A 17,522-nucleotide genomic window follows, 5' to 3' on the forward strand; every position below is an offset into this window, starting at 1 on the left:
TGACACAGCAGCCAGGCCGAGGGGTTCCAAACAGGGCCCTGTGGGGGTTGGGCTGCCCAGAGAGCGGGGCTCTCATCCCTGCCAGTCTTGCCTCCCATTTCAGCCAAAGCCGTGTGACCACTGTAGGATTCTGCTGGAAATAAAGGGTTCTGCTGCTGGACACAAAACCCCACAGAATCTGAAAACCATTGGTTGAATCCCACTCCTTACCTCACATGTGATGGGGAAACTGAGGCACAGAGAGGGAGGGAGTTTCCTGAGGTCCCCCTGCAAGTCCATGGCCCAGGGAGCTTGATTCCTGGCCCACTGCCATGCCCCCCGGAATTTGCCTGGCTCCCTTCTATAAGAAGCACCCGAGGCTCTGCCCAGCCTTCCCCCCAGGCCCCAGTCCTGAGCTGGCTGCAGGCCTGAGGCTGGAGAAGGCCACTCCACCACCAAAACACGCCTGGGTCTCCATCACTCCACCTCCCTGCCCGCTGCAGGAGCTCCCTGGTTCTGCAATGATTTGGGGAAAGAAGGAAGCCCATTTATAAAGGTGCACACTGAGTCCAGTGTGTTTCCTTTTCTCAGGCCAAAGAATTTCCATCAGATTAACAGTTGTAAAAAGCTGGGAAGGGAAGTGAGTCTGCATCCAGCTTGTCCTCTGACAGTGACTCCCTCCAACCAAGTGTGTTCAGACCACGTGAATGTGGGCCAAGAACAGGGACCAGCGGGGAGGGAGGGCAGAAATAAGACAGGAAGAAACCTCCACAGTTTACCTTGAAAAATATTGCTGTTTATGGAGTAAGTATTTGACTAAAACTGTTTAGTTTCACGTTAAAATGGTCAGCATTCTTTTTCCCAGCAAGAAATGCATTTGCGCTGTTGAAGTATAAAGACAAATAAACAGAGGCGAGTCGAGCCTTCGTCAGGGGTTCAGGGAGCAACACATTGTCTCCAGCTGTCTTCCAGGATGAGAGGGGGCGCCTGCAAAAGGGCCGAGGCGCGGCTCTTTCATCTTGCCAGGGACCAGCCCGGCGCAGGGAAGAGCTGTGACCGCCGCACCGCCATGGAGCATCTGGGCGCCCACGGTGCCTTCCTCCCATACGTGCAGCTGGGCCCCCCGGGCCCCGCTGGGCCCTGCAGAGCTCCTCTCCTCCTCTGCTCCTCTGCCTGGTGGCCTCTGGTGCCACCCAGTGCACATCTGATCCTGCCAGACAGGCATCATGTTCATTTTGGAGACCACAAAACCGAGACTGAGAAAGAGGTGACATGCGTCCAAGGTCACAAAGTGAGTATGTGGTAGAGCTGGGATGGACAGCCCTGATGCCACGTGGCCCATGTCAATGGATGAGCCCAAGAATCACTGCAAGAGGAAGGGGCAGGTTCTGACCGGGGAGCGTGGCGGGCCGTGGCTCACTGGACAGGAGCACTGCGTGGAACACGTGGGGCAGTCCCCACCAAAGGACTTCACACCCAGCTCAGGGATGAGGCTCATTTCCCCATCTTCACTAGCTCAGAAAAGACATCCATTCTCTTTAAAAAGTATCCTGACCACACACTAGGAATAAGTGCTAATTAGACAATTCACATCTGTCGAGCCCTTGTTGAGTGCCAGGCATATGCTCTGCAAAGCTTATCTCATTTGGTCTCTGCATCATCCCTGCTATTAGCCCCACCAAACAGATAAGGATACAAGGCCCCAAGAAATGAAGTTACCTGCTCAGGGTCACAAAGTTGAGTGATGGATCCAGGATTCAAAGCTATGCAGGCTGATTCCCAGTGTTCCTCCAGGACTGGGAATATGCCATTCATCTGCAAACTGGAAGCTCCCAGCCCAGGTCACAGCACAGGGCAGGCACTCAGGAGATCTTCTGAGATGAATGACTGTTAAGAGCTCTCAATTTTGATGCCATCTAGAAGCTCTCAGTTCAGTTCAGTGGCTCAGTCATGTCCAATTCTTTGCGACCCCACGGACTGCAGCATGCCAGGCCTCCCTGTCCATCACCAACTCCCAGAGCTTGCTCAAACTCATGTCCATCGAGTTGGTGATGCCATCCAATCATCTCATCCTCTGTTGTCCCCTTCTTCTCCCGTCTTCAATCTTTCTCAGCATCAGGGTCTTTTCCAGTGAGTTAATTCTTTGCATCAAGTGGTCAAAGTACTGGAGCTTCAGCTTCAGCATCAGTCTTTCCGATGAATATTCAGGACTGATTTCCTTCAAGACTGACTAGTTGGATCCTGCAGTCCAAGGGACTCTCAAGAGTCTTCTTCAATACCACCATTCAAAAGCATCAATTCTTTGGCGCTCAGCTTTCTTTATAGTCCAACTAGAAGCTCTAGGCTCTCACATTCCCCTGAACCCCAGACCTGATTACCCCCATAGACTTTGAACTTGTATAGCGTATCCACTCAGATGGCTACTGATTATGTCAAATTGAAGTTGGCCCAAAAGACTCTTGGAGAAGGCAATGGCAACCCACTTCAGTACTCCTGCCTGGAAAATCACATGGACGGAGGAGCCTGATAGGCTGCAGTCCATGGGGTTGCTAAGGGTTGGACACGACTGAGCAACTTCACTTTCACTTTTCACTTTCACGCATTGCAGAAGGAAATGGCAACCCACTCCAGCGTTCTTGCCTGAGAATCCCAGAGACGGGGGAGGCTGGTGGGCTGCTGTCTATGGGGTCGCACAGAGTCGGACACGACTGAAGTGACTTGGCAGTAGCAGCAACAGACTCTCAGTCCACGCTATCCCCACTCCACAATCTGTCCTCCCCCCAGTCTTTCCCAGAAGCTACAGAGTAACTCCAAGCAAAAACCCAGCAGTCACTCTCGGTTCCTCTTCACTCCTCACTTCTTACATCTAATCCATCATCAGTCCATTCTGGCTCCATTTTCAAAACATACATGAATTCACCCACATCTCATCACCTCCACGACTGTCACCCTGGATGGGCCACCAACATCTCTGATCTAGACCACCATAATGGCCTCTGTCTCCTATTTCCCGTTAACACATTCTATGTAGCAGCCAGAAGGCAAATCTATTAAGACATCAATCCCTGGTTAAAATGTCCCATGGTTTCCCGGGTAATTTAGAATAAAATCCTAACTCCCTTCTAGGGCCTATAAGACCTGACATGACCTGGCCCGGCTCCCTCCTGAACTTATCTCCAGGCTTTCTCCTTCCCTCCAGATCCTCCAGGTACAATGACCTGTTCCCAAACTCACTCAACTTGTCCCTGTCCCTGGCCACTGCCCTTGTCCTCCCCTTTTTGCCTGGAGGGAAGATCTCCCCTAGGTCTTCGATGGGCAGCTTCCTCCTCCTCCTGAAGGCCCTTCACCAAGTCCCCTCCCTGTGAATACTGGGGGACCTCTGTAACTGCCTTGATGGGCAGAGCTGGGTGGAAGTGCCTTCTGAGAGCAGACTGTAAAACTGCATCTTGTTCTCCTGGGACCCGGACGCTATGCTGTGAGGAAGCCCACACCACCCTGTGTGGACAGACCACACCAAGAGGCTGCCCAGAAGTGTTCTGGCTGACAACCAACTTCAACCATAAGACATCAGCAGAGAAGTCTCCAGATGATTCCAGCCCCCATCAAGGCATATCCAACTTCAAGTCTACCCAGCTGAGGCCCAAACACAGAGCAGCTGAGACAGCCATCCCCACTGCATCCTCTCTGAATTCCTGACCCACAGAATCTGCAAGCAGAGTAAACTGGTGTTTCATGCCACTGCGTGTGGGGAGGTTTTTAATGCACCAGTGGTCACAGGTGTACCACGCTCTCCAACACTGTTGCCCTGCCCATCACTTCCTATCACATAGTTGTTGTTCAGTCACTCTGTTGCGTCCAGCTGTTTGCGACCCCATGGACTGCAGCACGCCAGGCTTCCCTGTCCTTTACCATCTCTCGCAGTTTGCTCAAACTCATGTCCATGGAGTCAGTGACGCCATCCAACCATCTCATCCTCGGTCACTCCCTTCTCCTCCTGTCCTCATTCTTTCCCAGCATCAGGGTCTTTTCCAATGAGTTGGAATCTCTGCATCAGGTGGCCAAAAGTATTGGAGCTTCAGCTTCAGCATCAGTCCTTCCAATGAATATTCAGGGTTGATTTCCTTTAGGATGGACTGGTTTGATCTCCTTGCCGTCCAAAGGACTCTCAAGAGTCTTCTCCAACACCACAGCTTAAAAGCATCAATTCTTTGCCATTCAGCCTTCTTTATGGTCCAACTCTCACAATGGTACATGGCCACTAGAAAAGCCGTAGCTTTGACTATAGGGACCTTTGTCGGCAAAGAGATGTCTCTGCTTTTTATATACTGTTCAGGTTTGTCACAACCTTTCTTCCAAGGAGCAGGCGGCTTTTGACTTTGTGGCTGCGGTCCACCAGTCATGTTATTATTTTTCACTGCAGGTGGCCTGACTGAACTTACTTCACTGAGTTCCGTGCTTGCTTGCGCGCTGTCTCCTCCCTGCGCTGCTGTGGGCGCTTGCTGCTTCGTTCACTACTCGGTGTACCTTCAGCATTTAAAGCTGGCGCTGGCACGCAGCGGGGCTTCTGAACATTTTTTTGAATAAATGAATGGATGAATATTGGATGGAGCCTTGTGTCACCTGTGGTTTGAGCCATGAACATTTCTGGGTTTCTCGTGAATCTGGGGGTCCCATGACACGTGCTCCATCTAATTCCCCTGGATCTCTGCCACATGCCCAGCACGGATGTTTGCTGAGCCTGAGGACCTAGGATACAAGGCACTTCTTCAAACTCATTTATTTGTTCACTCTACAAATATTTATTATATGCCTATGATTTGCCAGACACAGCACTCAATTCTGAGGAGGAAGAAGGAGAGATAAACAAGAGAGCTTCTGCCTGCAGGGGAAGAAGACAGAACTCCAGCACAGGGCCAAGTGGCGGTGTGTACAATGTGGTCACAGAAGGCTTTGGAGAGAAGGGAGACACAGGGACAGGGGTCACAAGGATCAGCGCTGGACAGGAGGGATGGAAGGATGGTGGGTGTAAGGCTGGTGGGGCCAGAGGGCACGGGTGGGTGAGGATGAGAGGTGAGGAGAGGAGGCCGGCAGTGCCCTGGCTTGAGGGGCCTTGGGAGCAGATTAAATGGGTGCGGCTGTGAAAGCGACGGGAGCCACGTGAAAGCGTTCAGTGATCACAGGGCTCTGAGAGGTCACACGGGGAACACAATGTCCCAAAGAAGCTCAAGGGTGACAGAAAGCTCTTGCATAGGTAGCAAGGACCTGCCTGGGGGGCAGTACAGATTTGGGGGAGCTCTCCAGAGCAAGGGCTGCCCCCATCCCCTTTAGCAGGCCACCCACCAACCTGGGTTGGCAGATGCTAGGATTTCACAGAGTCCCAAACTCACAGGGTGGGGTGGCGGGCTTTCAAACTCCCAATGATCCAGACCAGCCTCCCAGAGTGGGGTCTGTTTCGAGTGCCATGGGGAAGGGGTAGGCAGTAGCTTACAGGCTTGAACTGGCAAATGAATAGATCTGGGTCCTGGTCCCAGCTTGACCACTTACTGTCTGTATGAGCTTACATGGGTCACTTTCCGTTTCTGAGCCTCAGTTCCTCATTTGTAAAGAGGGGATACTGATGACTTCTGCTCAGGGATGCGTGAGGACCAAGTAAGAGAGTCAGCACAACATCCTAGGCGACTCCGGGCACACAGCAGACACTCAGCTAAAGTCCGCTCACCTCACCTAAGAGGAGCCTGGCACGAGGTAAGTGCTCAAGAAGTGTTAACGGGAATGTCGCGATCCGCCTAACAAAACAACTTTTCTGCTGAATCTGTGCAGATGACTCCTCTTCGTCAGGGGAAAATGTGCTGAGAAGCAAGTCCGAAATTCAAACTGTGAGCAACTTGAGAACCGTATTTTTCAGTAAGTCAAGATAAAGACTGGGGTCGCAGAGAACATCTGGCTAAGTGAACTAATGGCTTTAGGGGAAAAGGAGACTTGCTTTGTGGAGTCGGGAAAAAATTATCCACCGCTGGTTTTAATTTAGGATGAGAAAAAAAACCTTATTCTATTAGCCTAAATATTGCTCTTATGTCCAATTGCATGGAGTTTGGAATAATATTTTTCAAACAGAACTACTGCTATTTCAAGTAATTACAACGCTAAAAGCAGTCATTTGGGGTTGAGCAAGGATCTCATCATGGTTTCAATTCCCTCTGGTGTCATTTTCTGTTATATTTGAGAAATTCCTCAATAAAGATGTCAAATAGAAAGAGGGTTTTACTCCCCAGAGGACAGATTTGGCCACCCTCCAGGACACGGTCCCAGGCAAGCCATCTCCACAAGAAAATAACCTCATTTGCTCAAAAGAAAAGAAAAGGTTCAACTGTGAAAACCCAGGCAAGAAAATAACCCTTCAGCCATCAGCCTCATTTCTCCTACGAGCTCGGAACGCTTTTCAAACTGTGCTGACCAGGCTCAGTTCCAGCCATCATCATGAAGGAATTCGGTGGTGGTTGAGAGAGGGATGTTCCAAGCGGACGAGACTTCTGACCCAGGCTTTTGGAGACAAAACAGGAGATGCAGACAGGCCTGACTGTCCCTGACGGGTGATGGTTGTGGGGTGGGGCTCAAGAGTGGCTGACCAGAGCCGGTCAGGGCTGCACAAAGCAGAGAGAATGCGGAACACAGAGCCCTCCCCAAACTCGGTCAGCTTCTCACAGCCACCAGCACCCACTGAGGGCAGGCCTTGTGCTGGAGGCTCTATCAGGCAGCATGAACACTTCCTACTGAGGCCGAGCAGAGGGCTAAATGACCAACAGGTTGTGAGCAACAGAGAAGGGCGGGGCGCGTGGCGATCCGGACTGTACACACTCTCCCAAGAGGGAGCCTGATGCAGGTCCTCCCAGTTGCTGCTGTTCCCACAGGGAGGCTCTTGGCCAAGTTGCTGCTCTTGGCCTCATGCCTGGAGGGTCCCTGCTCTGCCGCTCCTGTGGCTACAGCCCTCCCCATGGAGGGGGCAGTCCGCAGGCGGTCATGGCATCTGGGTGTTTGAGGCCCCCCAGATTCCCGGTCCAACCCCCCCTCCTCCCCCCCCGCCAAACATGTCTCTTCTCAGAAGGACAGATAACAGGATCAAGAAAAAGGGAAGAAGGCTTCAGGGCAAATGGCCAGGGCTTATACATTCAGGTTAGGGTGCCCTCAGGTACCTTGTGGTGTAGGACAGGGCCAGGGGTGAGAGGAAGGGGTGGGGAGCAAGCACTGCCCACGCAACCACTTTCTGGCACGAAACTCCAAGAAGTCCTAGAATTCTAAATTCCACTCCAGCCTGCCAAGTCACGAGGAAAGAACGCTTGTCAAGGCAGAAGAGACTGAACATATTTTAGATTGAAGGTTCCTAACGACCTTTACATATCTGGCCATGTGGGATATGCATTCCTGCCCCAGACCCACAAAGTCAGGGATGGAGGGATTAGGGCCAAGCAGAAACAGAGCTGGAAACACTGAGTTTTATGTGACATCCTTTGATTTATAAATGTGGACAAATAATTCAATCCTCACCGCCATCATCATCACATCAGCGATACGGGGTGAGTGGGAAGGAAACCAAACACGTTCACGGGCTGGACTGTGGGTGGCGAGCCTGAAACCTCTGCTGCAGTGTGGCAACACCCCTGACCCGTGCAGCACCTCCCCAGCAGTACGCTCAGCTCTCCAGATCTACTTTCTTATGTAACTGGCACCATGACCCTGAGACGGGTATTCCTGACCCATTCTGCAGTTAGGGGAACTGAGACTTGGAGAGTCTGAGTAACTGCTCTCAAACTCATGAGTAGTGGTGACAGAGTTTGGACCACATCTTCCAGCTCCATTAAGTCCAGCTTCCTCTTACAGCGTGACGGTTTCAGCCAGTGTTTACAAGCCTCTGTGATCCCGACACGGAGCTGGGCACATTTTCAGCGTTTTGTGGGTGAGGGGGTTGTGGCTCTGCGTTGTCAGGCAGGGCTGGAGCCGGTTGGAACCGAGGTCTGACTTCTCCAGAGCCGGAGTTTTGACATGAGAAGGAAAAAGCCCAAACATCAAGACGTCTGTTGGAAAGCGTCTGCCCTCAGCTAAAAGCAGAGGAGCAACAGAGAGAGCCTTTTCTCGGCTGCCATATGCATGAGTTAGAGCCGTATGAAGTTGCAATCTGTGCTCAGAGGTGGGGGTGGGGGAGTCTTACCCAGTTCCTTAAATTAATCAGTATAAAAAGAACCCACTATGGAAATCACGTTGTTGAAACAAAACCTGCACAGACTCCTTTAGTCTGGAGGTGTTGGGTCTACCTGCCCACCGTAGCCAGGAATATGGGTGCTTACAGGCAGGTGATTGTAGCCAGGTAAGAGAGGGGTGACGAGAAGGCAGGCTGTGTGTGTGACACAGCCTGGGGAGTGCAGACAGCAGGCCTGGCCCCAGCGAGGTCTCGGAGGCGTCAGACTAGCCCACCGCGACGCGTCTGGTCTGAAGGTCGACCAGGCTGAGTAAGGCCCGCGATGTTTGCGCGCTCTGAGCCACCCACTCTCTAGCTGGCTGGCACCCACGACCCCACTCAGTCCTCGCGAGAGCCCTACAGGACAGAGACTGCGGATGCTGCTTCTGGGGAGGGAACAGGCCTAGAGGTGAAGCGGCCAAAGGTCACACAGCTGATAACTGAGGAACCAGGGTCAGAGCTCAGAACCTGCAGGTCCGAAGGTGTGGCCTCTTGACCACTGGGGATTTCAGGATAAGCCCAACAGGCAGACTCTCAGGTCTGTCTTCATGGACAAATCTGTTCCTGAAACGTACTCTATCATCTGAAAAAAAGGGCCAACAACCTGGAAGGTTAAATGTTTATGCTTCTTGGGAGGATTACATGAGATAAAACGTGAACAATACTGAACGTGGATTCTGGTACAACAAACGCAGTCCAGCCTCAGTTCTCTCCAATCTCATCGAAGGCTCTGCCTTCCCCTGCAGCTCCACCTCCCGCCATTCCTCCCACTCCCCCCCGCGCCCAGCCTCAAGGAGCCACCCATGGCTCTCCACACAGGCTCTGCCCTCACCCCTACCTTTGGAGATCCTGTTCAAGGCAACTTCCTCTTTGAAGTCCCCCAGAGGAGTTAGGCACACTTCCCCCCCACCCTCCAACCCCACAGCCCACGCAGGGTGATTCTTCATAGACCCCTTGGGCTTCCACAGTCTGCTGTCCAGACCTCCATTTCGGCACTTTCTTTGGGTGTAATTACATGTTTACAGATCTGTTTCCCATAACAGCTAATCTGAGATCCAATATGCATTAAACAAAAACAGGCAAAGGAACTGAAGACGGATACATTGCTAATTCTAGAGGCGTTTCAGAGCACTGGGGGTGTCCAGCTTCCTAGCATGCATGCTCAGTCACTCAGTTCTTTCCAAGTCTTTGCAACCTCCCTGCACTGTAGCCCGCCAGGCTCCTGTGTCCATGGGATTCTCCCGGCAGGAATACTGGGGTGGGTTGCCCTTTCCTCTTTCACAAGCTTTCTATGCATACACCAAAAACCCAGCTGGCACGATAGAAGGTTTACCCAGCCCTTCCAGGAGACACTGCATCGAGTGCCATAAAAAAATCCAAATAATCCTTTTGACCCAGAAGTTCCAGGAAGACTTGCTAAGGAAACAGTTGGGAAAATAAGAAAAAATGTTTTATGCCCAGAACCACCTCTGGGTTCTGATGGCAAATCAAACAAACAAAATAAGCAAACAACGTAAATGTCCGACCACAGAAGGGTGGCCAAGTCACCTACAGTAATACTGACGCCTGTTTGCTGACTATACTCACCAAGCACCAGCCACTGCACGGTGCCATTTCATTCCCACACACAACCTGGGGAGGCCGACAGCATGTTATTCCCGTGGCTGTCAGGGTGATGGGAACACCTCCCAGGACTGAGCGCCCTGGGACTTGCACACTTCTCAGCTGCCTGGACACGATCGCAGTTACTGCTCACAGCAGTGTGTGAGACAGCTTCTCTTCACAACCTTCCTTTACCAACAAGACACTGAGGCTCGGAGGTGTTAAGATGCTAAGCCCATGGTCTCACCCCTGAGGCTCCAGTTGTTGTTCCCCGGGTCGCTCAGCAGCTGACAGCAGAAGATGGCTGGGGGGACAGGGGCATCTGTTTGGAGACCATGGGCTTTCTACCAGGAGCTGTTCCTCCTGCCGTGGACCACAAACCACCTCTGTTATGGGTTGAATTACATCCCTCCCAAGATGCTGAAGTCCTGACCCCCAGGGCCGGTGCGGGTAACCTTCTTTGGAGATAGGTTGCTGGCAGGTGATCAAGTTAAGATGGGTCGGCAGGGTGCCCCCTAATCCAACAGGACCATGTCCTTAGGAAGAGAGGACATTTGGACACAGAGACGGGCATGCAGAGAACAAAAATGATGTGAAAACAGAGACAGATCTACGCGCAAAGGCAAGCCCGAGGCTACCAGGAGAGACGGTAAAACAGGGCCTCCCTCTAAGCCTCATAGGAACCAGCTCCGCTGACACCACAGCTTCAGACTTTGAACCTCTAGAACTGTGACAGAATAAAGTTCTATCCCTCAGGTCACCCAGTGTATTCCTCTATCACAGCAGCCGCAGGTTGTTAGTCACTGATCAAATGATGAGGCGACTAGGAAAGTGGTGCTGACAAAGGCCAGGTACCTGATGGCAACTACAGGTAGTCACAGCCAGGGGCCTGAAGGCAAACACACCAGCGAAACTAAGATGCTTTCCAGTTTCTCTTCGTTCTTCTACATTTTCCCAATTGTACCCAGAAAGTTTGCACTACTCATAAATTTATACAACCGGCTTAAAAATATATGTATTTGAACTAGGAGAATGTGGAAGCATATAAGAATCCTTGTTATGGGCTGAATTATGTTTTGTTCTAATTTATATGTTGAAGGTCTCATCCTTACCCTTAGAACATGGCTGTATTTATGATAGGACGTTTAAAAAGGTAATTATGTTGAAAATGAGTTGTTAGGATGGCTTCTACTCCAATATGACTGGTGTCCTTATAGGAAGAGATTAGGGCAGAGAGAGAGAGAAACACCAGGTACATGCATGCAGAGAGATGACCGTGAACGCACGGCAAGAAGGCGGCCATCTGCAAGCTGAGGAGAGACCCTCAGACTAAAAACAAACCCACCAGCACCTTGTCCTTGGACTTCCAGTCTCCAGGACTGTGAGCAAATAAATTCTTGCCGTTTAAGCTCCTCAAGCTGTGCTATTTTCTTACAACAGTCCTAGCAAGGACTGTTTTCCTAATCGTTGTTGTTGAGTCACTAAGTCATGTCAGACTCTTTTGCAACACCATGGACTGCAGCCCTCCAGGCTCCTCTCTCCCTGGGATTTCCTAGGCAAGAATACTGGAATGGGTTGCCATTTCCTTCTCCAGGGGGTCTTCTCGACCCAAGGAACCAAAAGTGGATAAGCTTTCCCACTGCCCCCAATGTTACCAGCTGGAGTTGAGAAAGAGGCAGGGTGTGCCCAGTGGGCAGGGCACAGCTGCCTCACTCACCCAGGCAGTTGTGTCCGTCGTGTGCCAGCATGAAGCCGTCAAAGCAGGTGCACCTGTAGTTCCCTGGGATGTTGATGCACTCATGGACGCAGCCCCCGTTGTAGTAGTCATTCTCACACTCGTCGATGTCTGCAAAATGAGGCGCATGAGAGGTGTCAGAGGAAGACCCCGGGGGTCCTCTTTCCCCCCACCACTGAAGACACTGGGACATGAGTGGTTAGGGGATGACTCAACAGGTATTCATTAACTCAAGTCCTTGCTGGGGGCGGGGGGGTGGATCCAAAGGTTACAAAGATGAAGATCTTGGCCTTGGAAGGCAGTCAGCCACCAACTTGGGGAGCAAGGTCGTGTGGCAGGCATGTTTGGAGTGACTTTCAGATCCCCCGATGGTGAAGCAGGCAAGATTCACACCCAGCTCTGACCCCCTTGAAGCTCTCTCAACACTAACAGCATGCAAGGACCCTATATAAAATCCCCCCCGGGCTAGCTGTTTTCAGGCTATTTGAAAGTTGCCCAGAGTGGAGAGCTCATTACTTGTGAGAGAGGGGCTAAGAAATAAATGAACTTCTCATGCCACCAAAAAACCTAACTTCTGGAATGAGACAAAAGGCTGTATACTACCCCCCAGGGTTTCCTTCCAGATCTGAATTTCTACTGCTTTAGTTTCCTTGTTACAACAAAGACTTCTGTCTTATGAACAATGGCTAATAGCCTTCCTAAAGGTCACCCTTTTTGCCGTTCTAAGTGTTTCTCAACATTTCCCATCAGGGGTCAAAGAGCTATCAGTTCTGGAGTTCCGGAGAGATTCGAGAGGGCCTGGAGAGCTACAGCAGCGAGTCCAGTTAACATTCAATGAGCTACCCAAGTCCCAGGGGTGACACCATGTGTCATTAAGGCCCCAATCCCCACATTAACTATGAGGCACAGACCCCCGTCATCTGTATTCCAATTTTACAAGGGAATCGAAGAAGCTGAGGCACAGCAAAGCCAAAGCCTGGCCAAGGGTCACACACCTTGATGTGTTATATAAGTGGGATTCGAACCAGTGCAATTCCCCATCAGAACGAGGGGTACTGGTGGCGTTCAACCTACCCACCTCGACCTCTACAGGCCCACGAAAAGATGGCAACCGTAAGCCTCTCAAGCAGATACGGAAGTGTTCCCACAGCCTAACCAGAAGCAGGGATTTTTAACGAGAGGTTCCACCTATGAAAGCCAGGAAGGGGCCACCGCCACCCTTAAGCAGAGAGGGAACTCAAGGCACACTTGGCCGCTTCCACAAACGCCTGAGGGGATGGCAAGGGGAGACACCCAGCTTTGTGCTCTTTCCACATAGTCCAGAGGACAGAGCTACACACAGCGGAGAAAGCCAAAAGGGCCAATTAATGTTCAAGGGTAGGTATGTCCCATCTGGAAGACAGAGCCTGTCTCATGGGGTAGTGAGCCCCCCGACTCTGGAGGTGACCAAGCACTGTCTGGACACCTGTCTGCCAGGAATGCTGCCAGCAGAGGAAATACTCCAGCCCTGAAAGTGCTGGAATACAGGGTCTGGGCTGTGCAGCATCCTCCTGGTAGCCACCCAGCCATAATGAGGGAAGAACAAGCAGCCTGGATTGCAGAGGTGCAAGAGACAGGAGGCTTCCTGCCTGCAGAGGCCACCAGTGTCTGCAGGCAAGCAGGCTCAGAGCTGTAAGTCATTGGAATTGCTTTCAATCGTTATACTTAATGTACTAAGAAGTTTTAAATAACATTAAAGGCAGAGTATAAGATTTTGTGTTTGAAAGGGCACATGGATTTGTAAAGACTGAGATATTGATTACCACTCAATCTCTGTGGCTCCAACCTTGCGCCAGAGCCCCAGATATACCAATCTAACTCTCTCTCCCCCTAGATTGCCCACATTCACTCCAAAGGCAATATGGCCCAACTTTAACTCATCAACCTGCACTTCCCTGGGGTTCTCCATCCCAGTAAATATTGTTATCCTTCCATTTCTCCACTGACATATAATCAGCTACCAACATGTGACTCGTCTACACTCTTAACATGGGTGCAGTCTGCGAACTGGTCACCCATTTCTACTATCCATAAACATGGCACCATCTCTCAGCTGATCCAAACCAGCATCTCCTAGACTATTGCCTCCTTCCTTTCTTTCATTCATGCAGGTGACTCAGGACAACGTGGCCTGGTCCCAACCCTGGGGGTGGAGCCTGGTCAGTCTAACCAAACAATATATGGAATTAATGGCTGTTATTGGTCCCAGTGTGGGCATGTGACTTAGGCTGGATCAGTCAGACTGAGGGGAAGGAGTTTTATTTCGTGTTGGGTAGAAGCCGCTCCCTCTCACTTTGTACCTCAGTAGGTAAGTATCTATTCCTGAAACATACACCAACCCTCTGGAGTAGGTATTTTAACTCCATTTTATAGTTGAGTAAACTAAAGTGCAGAGAGGTAATTGCTCAAGGTCATATAGTAAGTGGTAGGGCAAGGATCAAAACAAAGTCTTGCTGTTTACAAAGCCCATGTCTTTTCTAGTGGAGGTGATGGAATTCCAGGTGAGCTGTTTCAAATCTTAAAAGATGATGCTGTTAAAGTGTTGCACTCAATATGCCAGCAAATTTGGAAAACTCAGCAGTGGCCACAGGACTGGAAAAGGTCAGTTTTCATTCCAACCCCAAAGAAAGACAATACCAAAGAATTCAAACTACTGCACAATTGCACTCATCTCACATGCTAGCAAAGTAATGCTCAAAATTCTCCAAGCCACGCTTCAACAGTATATGAACCATGAACTTCCAGATCTTCAAGCTGGATTTAGAAAAGGCAGAGGAACCAGAGATCAAATTGCCAACATCCATTGGATCATCAAAAAGGCGAGAGTTGCAGAAAAACATCTACTTCTGCTTTACTGACTATGCCAAAGCCTTTGACTGTGTGGATCACAATAAACTGTGGGAAATTCTGAAAGAGATGGGAATACCAGACCACCTGACCTGCCTCCTGAGAAATCTGTATGCAGGTCAACAAGCAACAGTTAGAACTGGACATGAAACAACAGACTGGTTCCAAATCGGGAAAGGAGTACGTCAAGGCTGTATGTTGTCACTGTGCTTACTTAACTTATATGCAGAGGACATCATGCAAAATGCTGGGCTGGATGAAGCACAAGCTGGAATCAAGATTGCCGGGAGAAATATCAATAACCTCAGATATGCAGATGACACCATCGTTATGGCAGAAAGCGAAGAGGAACTAAAGAGCCTCTTGATGAAAGTAAAAGAGGAGAATGAAAAAGCTGGCTTAAAACTCAGCATTCAAAAAACTAAGATCATGGCATCCGGTCCCATCACTTCATGGCAAGTAGATACGGAAACAATGGAAACAGTGACAGACTTTGTTTTCTTGGGCTCCAAAATCACTGCAGATGGTGACTATCATGAAATTAATGCCATGGAATTAAGAGATACGTGCTCCTTGAAAGGAAAGTTATGACCAACCTAGACAGCGTATTAAAAAGCAGAGACATTTCTCTGCCAACAAAGGTCTGTCTAGTCAAAGCTATGGTTTTTCCAGTAGTTATGTATGGATGTGAGAGTTGGGCTATAAAGAAAGATGCATGCCGAAGAATTGATGCTTTTGAACTATGGTGTTGGAGAAGACTCTTGAGAGTCCCTTATCTATCTACCTTGTGCTGAAGAAGAATAAATGAAGGCTTGAAGTATAAGGGAAAGCTGGTGAATGTATGCAGAGATAACGATTGGTAATTTCAGCACAGTTACAAAAGGAAGGCCACAAATATGGCTCTGAGACTCTTAGAAGCCAAGGCAAGGAGGGAAACACAATCAGTTACAGAGTCACCACATCCATAAAATTCAATTGCACAAACTGTTTTAAGACGTTGTCTGAGAAAGATGTCTTTCCCCAGTTAAGAGAATCATACACCCAAATTTGCCCGGCAAAGCTCTAGTTTATGCCTGTTGTCTGATAATTACTAACAGCAACCTTTCTACTATCAAAATGATAAACTATTTGATCACCATACACGTAAGGCATTATAAGGAGACTGCTTCTATAAAGTGATTGATGGGATAGTCAGTATAACAACTCTAGGACTTCCCTGGAAGTCCCGTGGTTAGGACTCTGCTTTCACTGCAGGGGACACAGGTTCAATCCCTGATCGGGGAACTGAGATCCCAAAAGCTACGGGGAGCAGACAAAAAATATTAATAAATAAATAAACTAAAAATGAACTTAAATACCGAAAAACAACTCTACCCTTTCCCTTCCTTTGACTCCCCATAGTGTAGGGCACAGTGGATGCGAATGCCCTGAAGAGAGCAGTGTGTACTGTTTACATTTCTGCCTTCAATCCATTCCCAAAAGATTCCCCCAGATCCGAGCACTTAGAATGATCAGTTCGTCTCCAATCACCAGCCCTGGAGTGCTCCCACAGGCTTCTGGGGCCAACCTGCTTTACCTGCCCATCCAGAATCCTGAACGGAGAACCATCTGCTGCTCACAGATCAAACCTCCCCTGATTTTCTGTATCTTTGCCTTGAATTTTTTTTTTTAATCATGTGAGCCTCACCCTTTAATGCATGAGAGATGAACACATAAATAAACAAACAAAAACTCTGCCAAAGCAAGTAGGTTTGTTATTGTAAAAACCGTATCCAAGAGCCACCAGCCTCAGAGGGGGTCCCACAGGCCTCCAGGATGCCCATCAGTCTCAGGCCAGTTAAAAAATATTTTTATTGAAGTCCTGAATACTCATTGGAAGGACTGATGTTAAAGCTGAAACTCTGATACTTTGGCCACCTGATGTGAAGAGCTGACTCATTGGAAAAGACCCTGATGCTGGGAAAGATTGAGGGCAGGAGGAGAAGGGGGCGAGAGAGGATGAGATGGTTGGATGGCATCACTGATTCAGTAGACATGAGTTTGAGTCAACTCCGGGAGTTGGTGATGGACAGGGAGGCCTGGTGTGCTGCAGTCCATGGGGTCACAAAGAGTCGGACACAACTGAGCGACTGAACTGAACAGTTGATTTACAATGTTGTGTTAATTTCTGCTGTATGGTAAAGTGATATATATGTATATATACATTCTTTTTAAATATTCTTTTCCATTCTGGTTGATCACAGAATACTGAACATAGTTCTCTGTGCTATACAGTAGGACCTTGTTGTTCATCCATTCCATATATACTAGCTTCCATCTGCTAACCACCGTCTCCCTCTCTAGCCCTCCCCCCAAGCTCCTCCCCCTTGGCAACCACCAGTCTGTTGTCTATGTTGGATCACTATTTAAGGACCGTTAAAGCTAGAGAATGAGGAACAGGCAGATGGAGTGGGGAGAGGGTGAAGGAGTGGAGGGGGGCAGAGCCAAGCTCTCTAGTTATTTAATCTTTTTTTAAAATGTGAAGTGTAGTTGAAGTGTGTTAGTTTCAGCTGTACAGCAAGGTGATTCAGTTATATATTTTCAGATTATTTCCCATTATAGGTTATTACAAGATATTGAATACAGTCCCCTAAGCTACGTGGCAAGTCTATTGTGTATCGTTTTTATATGTAGCAGTTTGCATCTGTTAACCCTAGGCTCCCGATTCCTTCCTTCCTCCTTTTATGACTGTAAGTTTGTTTCTATGTGTGTGAGTCTGCCTCTGGTTTGCACATAGATCCATTTGTATTAGCTTTTAGATCCCACACGTAAGTGACGTAACATTTGTCCTCTGTTTGACTCACTTCATTTAGTATGACAATCTCTAGCTCCATGCATGTTGCTGCAAATGTCTCTGTTTCATTCTTTTTGATGGCTGAGTAATATTCCATTGTATTGTGCTGGCTTGGCCAACCCAACGTATATGCACGGCATCTTCTTAAACCACGTGTCTGCTGATGGACGCTTGGGTTGTTTCCATGTCTTGCCTATTGTAAACAGTGCTGCTGTGAACATAAGGGTGCATGTATCTTTTCAAATTATAGTTGTGTC

General features: G+C 49.3%; 1 protein-coding gene across 5 annotated transcripts in view; it reads right to left on the reverse strand.

The window, feature by feature from the left end:
• Positions 1 to 17,522, reverse strand: part of SCUBE1 (signal peptide, CUB domain and EGF like domain containing 1) — a 129,113-nt gene that overhangs the window by 95,367 nt on the left and 16,224 nt on the right. For all 5 annotated transcript variants that reach the window (XM_027966005.3, XM_042247848.2, XM_042247849.2 and 2 more), the window contains exon 3: positions 11,529 to 11,657. In XM_027966005.3, the coding sequence (XP_027821806.3) occupies positions 11,529 to 11,657 (129 nt within the window). The remainder of the gene's footprint in view (positions 1 to 11,528; positions 11,658 to 17,522) is intronic.

The sequence above is a fragment of the Ovis aries genome, chromosome 3, assembly GCF_016772045.2.
Source record: "Ovis aries strain OAR_USU_Benz2616 breed Rambouillet chromosome 3, ARS-UI_Ramb_v3.0, whole genome shotgun sequence".
In the NCBI taxonomy this organism is placed as follows: domain Eukaryota; kingdom Metazoa; phylum Chordata; class Mammalia; order Artiodactyla; family Bovidae; genus Ovis; species Ovis aries.